The 9,236-nt window shown below is 46.9% G+C and overlaps 2 protein-coding genes across 2 annotated transcripts; one reads left to right on the forward strand and one right to left on the reverse strand.

Annotated features, from left to right (window-relative positions):
• Positions 1-1,064: 1,064 nt before the first annotated feature.
• Positions 1,065-3,218, forward strand: LOC142814406 (uncharacterized). Its single transcript, XM_075893151.1, has 5 exons — positions 1,065-1,194; positions 1,717-1,880; positions 2,210-2,339; positions 2,840-2,983; positions 3,207-3,218. The coding sequence occupies exons 2-5, from the start codon at positions 1,717-1,719 to the stop codon at positions 3,216-3,218; spliced, it is 450 nt and encodes a 149-aa protein (XP_075749266.1). The 5' UTR covers positions 1,065-1,194.
• Positions 3,219-4,122: 904 nt separating this feature from the next.
• On the reverse strand, positions 4,123-8,527 carry LOC142814570 (uncharacterized). Its single transcript, XM_075893493.1, has 2 exons — positions 7,972-8,527; positions 4,123-6,729 (listed from the first exon to the last, which is right to left on the reverse strand). The coding sequence occupies exons 1-2, from the start codon at positions 8,103-8,105 to the stop codon at positions 6,186-6,188; spliced, it is 678 nt and encodes a 225-aa protein (XP_075749608.1). The 5' UTR covers positions 8,106-8,527; the 3' UTR covers positions 4,123-6,185.
• Positions 8,528-9,236: the final 709 nt, after the last annotated feature.

A 9,236-nucleotide genomic window follows, 5' to 3' on the forward strand; every position in this document is an offset into this window, starting at 1 on the left:
TCTTTCGAGTTGGGCTCGACCTGTTAGGCCCTTTTCTACTCTCCACAGCCGGAAATAAATGGATTGCTGTTGCCACAGACTACGCGATGCGGTACGCAATCACACAAGCACACCTGACCAGTTGCGCTACCCACGTTGCGGACTTTATGCTGTACGACATACTAATATTAGTGCATGGTGCTTACCCGCCAACTTCGCACCGACCATGGCCGCACGTTTTTATCAGCTGTCGTTGACAAAATCCCGAGGTTTTGTCATACCAAGCACAAATTTACTACTTCGTACCATCCCCAGTAAATGGCCTCACGGAGGGCCTCAACAGGACCCTAACCAATATGCTTGCCAAATATATTGCGCCAGACCACCAGGATTGGGACATTTATTTGCCGTATGTGACGTTCGCCTACAATTCATCCTGTCACAACACTGCCGGATTTTCACCCTTCTATCTCTTATATGTTCGTGACCCAACTCTACCCTTAGACACTTTGCTACCTGCGGCCACTGAGTATGCTGGTGAAGCCATCGCCCCCGCCGACCACGCGCGCCAAGTCGCCCGTAAAGCCCCGACTCCACGCACGCGTTCGCGCGCGAGATTCTACGCGCTGGCGCGCTCATGCGTTTGGGGCGCCTGTGAACGGGGAGGGCGAGCAACCCCATGAGAGGCGCGCGAACGCTCACCGCCCCGCGCTCGACTTGCGCAGCCCAATGTCGCTAGACCACACTGGCCAGAACTGCCTGACTACAGACACACATGCGCACTACTAACAGGCCGCAAAATAGCTACTAAAACGCATAAAAGCATTTCTTTTTTGTTTTGAGACGCCGAAAAAACTGTTTCTTGTCAACGCGAACTATCGACACGACTTGACACACACACACACAGCAGCCGAGCCTAGCCACGAGCCGAGCCGAGCATCCGAGCCAAGTCGGCGGTTTTGTTTACTCGGTAGCGCAGTATTTCGACATCGCCTCCTCTGGTTTTGCTTACCGCTCTTTTCAAGCCCGCTTCCGTTTATCCTGCTTCATCGAGAGAAAATGGTCGCAATGCTGACTCGCAGCCATCTGCTCCTGCTAGCTACGCGAGTAGCGAAGGCAATCGTCAGAAGGCGGCAGCGAAGGCAACGAGAGCACCGTTGCTGGGTGCGGCCTGTCTTCTTGGCGCGAAGACAGGAAGGCCTGTACCACACAGCCGTGAGTATCGTGTTGCTATTTCGCAGTTATGCTTAGCCCTATTATTGTAGGCATGGTTAGCTGAGTTGGTTAGTCACAACGGGAATTTTTGTTTGTGTTTTCTGAAAGCTGTATAGCGTCATGACCAACAGTGGGGTGCACACGTTGTAAGCGCTCGCTTCTCGTCTGTTGTCGGCGCTTTGTTTGCGCGAGCGAAGCATTCCGCCGCCTTGTAACCCGCAGCTACCGTGTTCCTTTTTGCGCAAAAGAGGTTAAACAATGTGTGCCGCGCTAAGAAAACGTTTAATGCGCTTGGTATAAATTAAAATAAAATTCCAGAGTGCTCTAGATGCTCCATTTTATTCACCAGATTTTGTAGCTGCGACATGAGCTAGCTCCCTTAAAGATGGTACCTGTGCATCTTATAAATGCATGCTGAATTATCTACCCTTTTCATAGCCCGTTGGAGCTGGCTTACCCGGTGTACAAGTAACTAAAATGGTTGTGTCCATCTTCAACAGTACACTTTATTTCTCCCTACAGATGCGTCGAATGCGGGAAGGCGACCAGCAGTTTTTTTTTAAGTTTTACCGCATGTCACCCGCGCTGTTCGACAAGTTGCTGGGCTTTGTTGCTGCGGACTTGACACGGCAGCACTTCATACGAGAGCCCCTGGAGCCAGGCGAAAGGCTTGCAATAACCTTGAGGTTGGTACAGGTTGCCTTCTGATGCTGATGCAAGAACATAAACATGTCAGTGAACAGATCATAGAAGCATACGTCAGCTTATACAAATGGCTTTTGCATTGTGAAATGGCGAAATGGGCGTTGCAATCATTCATGCTTTCTCACATTGGCCAAGTCTTCAAACTTTTTTAATATAGATGCCCCTTCGTGTCAGAAAGCAATATTGCCATTTGCTTGTTACCTAAAGAGGCAATACTGTTCAGAGTTTGCATGTTATCAAACACTTTTGTTGCAGTTGTGCTGGCCATGTATTGTGAATCGGAGGAGAAATTACTTTTTCTGTGTTGCAGCTACCTGGCTTCAGGGCTGGACATCTGCAATGTGGCCCTCGCCTACCGTGTCGGCATTGAAACTGCTCGGAGAAGCATTCACGTGACCTGTAGAGCCATTTGGGCCCGTCTGAAGGACCACTTTATGAAGGTGGGTAACGTCAGAGCCTGTATAAAATTTTGTTTCTGTAAATGGTACACTTCATATCTGCAGTACAAACAATTCCTTCGAAGACTCTGTTTAAATAAAAAAAAAATTTATTATTGACAGTGCCTAAGGCAATTGTGATTAGCAAATACAATATATCCCTATGGGCTTTGAAAGCCTGGTGAACTATGTCTATTTGATTACTCTGGTTTTCAAAATGCAGTAATCACACCTTTGTGTTGTCGAAATAAAAAATGGGGTGGTAAAATGCACTGCGTTGACCGTGTACAACTGGGCAACAAAAGTGACACCATGCCTTCAGCATGATTGGAAGCTTACACCTTGTACAAAATTTGGTTCACCATGCCGTGGATCCATGCCCAAAGAGCATGCACAAGAGAAAAGTGAATGTCATTTTTTCACATTCCACCTCACAAAGATATTTAGCTAAAAATAGGTCTGTTCGGCCTACAAGTTTGTTCCTGGTTGCCAATTTATTCCAGGTACCAACCAAGGCTGACTGGGCCGAGATTGCTGGCGACTTCACCCGGCGTTGGCAGTTCCCAAACTGTTTGGGGGCTGTTGACGGGAAGCACGTCGCCATCACCTGCCCGCCGAAATCTGGAAGTGCCTTCTTCAATTACAAGGTAAGTCAGTCTAGCCATTTATGCACGTATACTGAAACGAACAGCATTAATGCGGGAGGGGTAGTGTGCCCTTGTCTGCTGGAGAATGTGCGGTGACAACATAGACAGCGAATGTGCACCACCCATTTGTAGGGGTGCGGTGCCAGTAGCGTAACTGTGACAATTAAAAAAGAAATGTTGCTAAGTGCAGTGGTATAAAAAGCTTCCAAACTCTGTAATGCAGGAAGTTGCCTAAAATTCTTCACCCCTTTCTTAAATTATCTTCTAATTTAAAATGCTTGGACAACGTCCAGAGCCTTGCCCTGCAATGCTATAATTTTTCTTTTCTTATGTACCACTTTTGAATGGTGCACATGGGCTCCAGAAAGCAGGGGAGAGAGGGAGACAGAGAAGGGGACTGAGCTCGCAGTTTGCCAAAACGAAGAAATACAGCCCCGTGGTCTATGTCGTTTTGCCAGAATACTTCATGTATGCAGTATTCTTCCAGTGCTGCGGCAGGTACTTATGACAGCTTGATTTGATGTTTACTTTGAAATTTAATTTCAACAGAGGTGTTTTTCAGAGCCCTTACGGCTAAATTAAATTATCACTGTGCATGCCAGAAATCTTTCACAATGAGCTGGTACAAATAAATGCGTGGCCAGCATAGGTGATTTTGTAAATTTTGTCATACTTTTTCTTTGTAATCGCTTATTATTGTAGGTCCCACCTACACATACAACTTTACATGTGCTAATGTTTGGTCTGACGCCTACTGCTGCAGGGTACTTTCTCCATTGTGCTGATGGCCGTGGTCGACAGCTCTTCGAAGTTCGTGCTGGTCGATATTGGGGCAGAGGGCCGCCAGAGTGACGGCGGAGTGTTCAAGAACACGAAGTTTGGGAAGGCCCTAACCGAAGGGCAGCTTGACATCCCCTCACTGGGGCAGCTCCCAGGCACCACAAAGGTGGCGCCGTACGCTTTCGTCGGGGATGAAGCGTTCCAGCTGCGGCGCGACTTTATGCGCCCTTTCCCTGCTAGACTCCTTGAAGATGAACGAAGAGTGTTCAATTACAGACTAAGCCGAGCACGGTATGATATCAGGCACTTTCTTTGGGTATGCTGAGCTTGCCATAATCAATGTTATACAAACACAGAAAGCACTTGAAATAACGTTTAATGCACACTTCGCAGCAAGACATCGATGAAGAAAAATAAAAACAATGAACACAAAATGCATAGCTTAAAAACAGTGGCTCTAATTTCACAATGTAGTGCATATAGTCAACCCCGTAGCTCAAGAAACAGTGGCTCTAACTTGCGGACAAAGCAGCTGAACAAAAACAGTTCAGAGGAAAAACATCTAAAAACAGAAGGGGCACATAAAAAGCTCACCACATTTAGTACAAACCATCATTATGACAAAACGATCTCGCAAGCACAAGTCAAATTGAGGTGTGCACCGTGCACAATGTTTGTGACCCCATCTCAATAACAAGTGTCCTTTACCCAGCTCAGAAAAATAGGGCATGCGTAGCAGCTTGTGCGACTTGTGATTAACCTTACATTACAAACATAAATGCTAATTTGAATTAGCGGTTCACGTTGCTTCTCTAGAAGGCCGTACAGAAATAAGCGCAAAGGATTTCTTTATGTACAATTAATGAGCATAGGGCTTTTATTCTAAAATACTTACGGTAACCAACGTCTTGAAACAAAAATTGGCAATGCTTATTTATAAACAGGTACGAACTGATCGCACAGGGTTTTATCAGAGGCACCTCCCGAGAGATCACAGTCACAACCTACGGCACAGGGTGTATACATATGAGAAACCACGTACAAATTACGGCACACAAAAACTATTGTATCAAATTTCGCATTTCTTGAACGAACAACCGATTGTAGCTTCTCTAATTGACAATACAGTCTCATATGGCATTTTTAAAAAGAAGATACAGGAACACTTCCTATTTACACAAACGTAATCACCGTCACCATCTTTGTCTCATATTCCCTGAAGTATTTTCTTGTATATATCACAATAAGGTTTGCTTATGTTATCTAAACTGTGTTTCATTTATCGATCAAACATATTCCTTATTGATGTTGCTGTCTCTTGATTGTTGAAACCTTGTAATCAAGTGTAAAGTTTCTTCAGGTATTTTACATGTCTTACATTAGTGTTTGTTTATGTCCTCTACAGTTTGCTTCATTTGTCGGACACGCATATGCTTTATAGATTTCATCTCCTGCGCAAATTTTCGCTCATTTATGTTTTCCTGTACATGTTTTGCATGTAGAAACATATTTATGCTTAATTTCTTATTGACTCGTTACTTTACACTGAGCACTGTGTTATTTTGGTGGGTTTTGGGTTTACAGGGGGCAGGCGCTTTGTCAGGCTTTTATGCCTTTTCGCCGGTCCCCTAGGCAAATTGTACCTTTCTTTTTTTTTTGCTTTTGCCTGAAATAATCTTCAACTTCAACTTCAAAAAAACGCAAGCTTATGAGCACTGTGCCCATTTTACGTTGCCATTCTTGTAGCTGCAGTTTTAAAGAATAGTCTAATGAATCGGCTTTGAAAGGTGGCTGCTTCTAAAACCTGTTTTGTACTATTATTTCATGTTACCAGGAGGTGTGCTGAAAACGCCTTCGGCATCACATCGGCCAGGTGGCGCATACTGCTCCGCACCATTCAGCTTCTCCCCAAGAATGTGGATTATGTAGTGAAGGCAGCATGTGTACTGCATAATTTCTTAGCGATCCTAAATGAGGAATCGGACCAGATACTCGACCAAGAGGACAGGTTCGGAAATGTGGTTCCAGGACGGTGGAGGCAGGGCATCCAGCAGACGTCGGGGCAGGGGCATGTGGACCCCTGCTATTTCCCGCTTCAGGGATCCCAGTCACGGAACTTCAGTGCAGATGCTGCGGATGCCAGGACGCTTTTCTCGGCCTACTTTTGCAGCAGCGCTGGAGAGGTACCGTGGCAGTGGCACCAGCCCGGAGTCTCCAAACAAGGGGCCCTGAAGCGCTTGGAAGAGCAGGGGCTGCACCCATTTTGCTGAAGGTAAACTTCTCCTTTAATAGCAAAGACACCCTGAATCATGTTTAGCCATGTAATGTTGGCCCACTCATATTGCACCATGCCTCATATTGCAACATGCCTCAATCTCTATGCCCACGCTTTGTCAGCTCTAAGGACAAGAAGCACCACACTTCAGCTACTGTTAAATTGCTGGATCACTTCCAGAATCTTCATGCGCATGCGCAAGTGGTCTTCCTCTTTTACTTTTCTCATTGATTTCACGAGCGACAATGCAAAATAATGATGGTCGTCCTGGTCCTCTAGACTGTTTGTAAGTTTTTCAAGGTGCTCTACAAGTAAACTGTCATTGTCGTCTTTCTTTTGTCTTTTTTTGGGTGGCTGCATCACAGACATGCTGGCAAGGCTGGACCTCTGGCTTTCCAGTGACGTTGCCGCCAACCCAAGCGCTGACGCAGTTCCCAGCGGTGATGGTGCCGACTCACTTGACTGCGTCGCTTCAAGGGATGACATTTCTGGTTCCAGTAGCGACGGACTACACTCAACTGACACCGCCGGCGCTGGATAGAGATCGACGGGGTCATCAGTCTGATTTAACTCGATGGTGTCAAACTGGCTCGGACACATATCTCTAAAAAGGGTTTCCGGGGTCTCCTGCCGTGCCACCTGTTGAACATCCTTTCTTTGTTTCCTCTGGGACTCAAAATTTCCAGAAGTCCTGCACAGCAAAAATGAAGGTGTATGTATTAGGGTATAGGTGTGTAAAAAAGTGTCAATGTTTGCCCTGAAAGATGGCAAAATATTCCCACTGTTAATAAATGTATGCTTCTTACAACCATAGTTTGTGTACTAGCACACTCATTGCTGCATTGTGTTATACAGAACGCCTCATGGATCTCGCATGCCATTCTGAGTTCCTTTTTTAACTTGCGGCTGCCGGCAGACCCTTTCAGCAAGTTAGTGTGTTTACACAGGCGATCGTTAATGCAACGTCAAACATGCCAACATTCCCATTGTTAATAAATGCATGCTTGTTACACTACAGCATAGTGTGTGCGAACACTATAATTGTTTTGTTTTTAATTGTAAGGGGGGGAGAGGGAAAGTAGATTTCTTTGTCCAGTTCAGTAGGGCTAGCCTTCCATCCTAGGCATCAGCCAGGTGCCTTTGGGTCCTAGCAGAGTCTTCGGCTAACTGAATGTCCCAGAGCTGATCTGCCGGATCTGAGCTGAGGAGCAGTCTCCCACTGCTCATCACTAACAATGATGTGGTTCTAAGAGATAGCTCGAAGCAATTCCCATAATGTATGTGCAAGATCTGCCCCCTGTTTGCATCCTCTACAGCTGTCTGAAAGATGTCCAGCATAATGACTGTATGCAACAGGGTTTGGGCACCTTTGGCACCACTTGTACATCTGAGTAGTGTAGAATTTCTATACGCTTCCAAGAACTGAAAGGGAATCACTTCTGCATCTGGACAAAACTGCTTCTCTAATGTGCGGCCCCACCAATCACTGTGAGCAATAAAATGCTCACTTTTGTTGACTTCAGCGAGACATAATCAAGCAAGTTTTAATTACTGTAGGTTTCCACTTTTAGAGCATCCCTAGTTTAAACCTCGCATTACACCGCACGTTACAGATGCGGTTTTGGTACTGTTGCAAGCAATTTTTAGCTTTCAATAATCAAGACTATTCTGGTGCGGGAACGTGGGGCACGGCGCAAAAGTATGCACATTGGGTGTGTACAGTGTGTACACATACGCAAGAAGCACTCTTTGTGCGTTCTTACCTTTACTCGTCGCGTTTCGTGTAAAATTTTGTGGCGTATTAGCAACTTTCGCCAGCATTCCCGAAAGCGGCAAGGCTCACAATCACAAGCTACTTTATTCAACGCGAAAAATACGCGAGGTTTTCTCTTTCGCTAGTTCGTAATGCCAATAAAAGCGTCAATAAACTTACTCTCGGAAGGTCATGGTGTCGCGCAGGAACAACAGCTGCTCGTAAAAGGGCCACGAAGCCGGCTGCACTGGACTGTCGGCAGGCGGGTTCCCTTCATCGCCCTCATCTTCGGTGTCGGCGTCTTCCGTGCCCATGCCGCTTTTCTTTTTTTTCTGGGCTAGCACGAACAGCCTTCGGAACTTGTCCCGCAAAAACTTCCAGCGCTTTTGCAGCGCAGTGATGCACTCTGCGTAGACGAAATGAAATATCAGCCACTGCTTTCAACACAACCTGTCAAGCCGGCGGAAACGCGCCGTACGTACCTTTGCTGGCCTTCCCCTGATACATTATTTGACCCACTTCTTTCCACAGGGCCTCTTTCACTTGCCGATTCTTGTGGTCCTTGTGCGTGGCCAGCCACAAGGACGTCCGGCTGGCCACACAAGAGATTAGTTTTTCGTTTTCGATCGCCATCGCCGACAACTTGCAGAGGGCGGCCATTGCGGCTGAGAGACAAGAGGAGCGGAAGCCCGCAGCAGCGGCGTTTGATTGGCTGCTGCCGAGGGAGCAACTTCCGGCGCGTGTAAAAATATCTGGCATAGCCAGATCTTTCCGAACGCGCGCGCTTCGCCTGGCGCGCCGTCTCCGGCCGTCACGAGGTAGCGCATAGGCGCATGAGCGCGTGGAATCTCGCACGCGAACGCGTGCGTGGAGTTGGGGCTTAACCGTCTACAGGCCTCACAGGCGCACCGACGACAGCTCTACGATTCTCACCATAGGGACGGGCACTTTTCCTCGGGTTCTCTCGTGCTCCTCTGGTCACCCTCTCGGCATGTGGGACTGTCTGAGAAACTGTTGTCACCCTACACTGGATCATTGCGTATCATTTGCCACGTGACAGATGTCACGTACGAGATTGTTCCTACCGATCCAACAATGTCAACATCAGCTCCGAGCGACACCGTTCACGTGGCTCGTCTAAAGCCGTATTTTCCCCCTTCGACATCATCTGCGTAGATTTACCACCGGGACGGTGCTTCTCCGGCCGGGGGTTATGATACATAACAGCCACTAAACGCGGCTACATGAAAGAGGAGAACGAAGTGAGTTTTTCATTGATGCCGGACTGGTGCCATCTTTCTCGTCGAGTTCTGTGCATTGTAAATAGATTATTCAAGAAGTTACTCGTTGCATTATAATGAAAAAAAAGTGCGAGATGGCGGTACTTGGAGTGTTCACTAAATGTACGGATGGACACTCGCACGAACAGACAGACAAGCGGACGG

The sequence above is a fragment of the Rhipicephalus microplus genome, chromosome 4 (assembly GCF_043290135.1).
Source record: "Rhipicephalus microplus isolate Deutch F79 chromosome 4, USDA_Rmic, whole genome shotgun sequence".
NCBI lineage: Eukaryota > Metazoa > Arthropoda > Arachnida > Ixodida > Ixodidae > Rhipicephalus > Rhipicephalus microplus.

Bases quoted from the DNA above. Each gene is read 5' to 3' on its own strand.
- LOC142814570 (XM_075893493.1), bottom strand. From the start codon at position 8,105: ATGGGCACGGAAGACGCCGACACCGAAGATGAGGGCGATGAAGGGAAC. The intron at 6,730-7,971 runs GTAAGTTTATTG...TTTGCTGTGCAG, and splicing joins GACACCATGACCTTCCGAGA to GACTTCTGGAAATTTTGAGT.
- LOC142814406 (XM_075893151.1), top strand. From the start codon at position 1,717: ATGCGTCGAATGCGGGAAGGCGACCAGCAGTTTTTTTTTAAGTTTTAC. The intron at 1,881-2,209 runs GTTGGTACAGGT...TCTGTGTTGCAG, and splicing joins AGGCTTGCAATAACCTTGAG to CTACCTGGCTTCAGGGCTGG. The intron at 2,340-2,839 runs GTGGGTAACGTC...AATTTATTCCAG, and splicing joins TGAAGGACCACTTTATGAAG to GTACCAACCAAGGCTGACTG.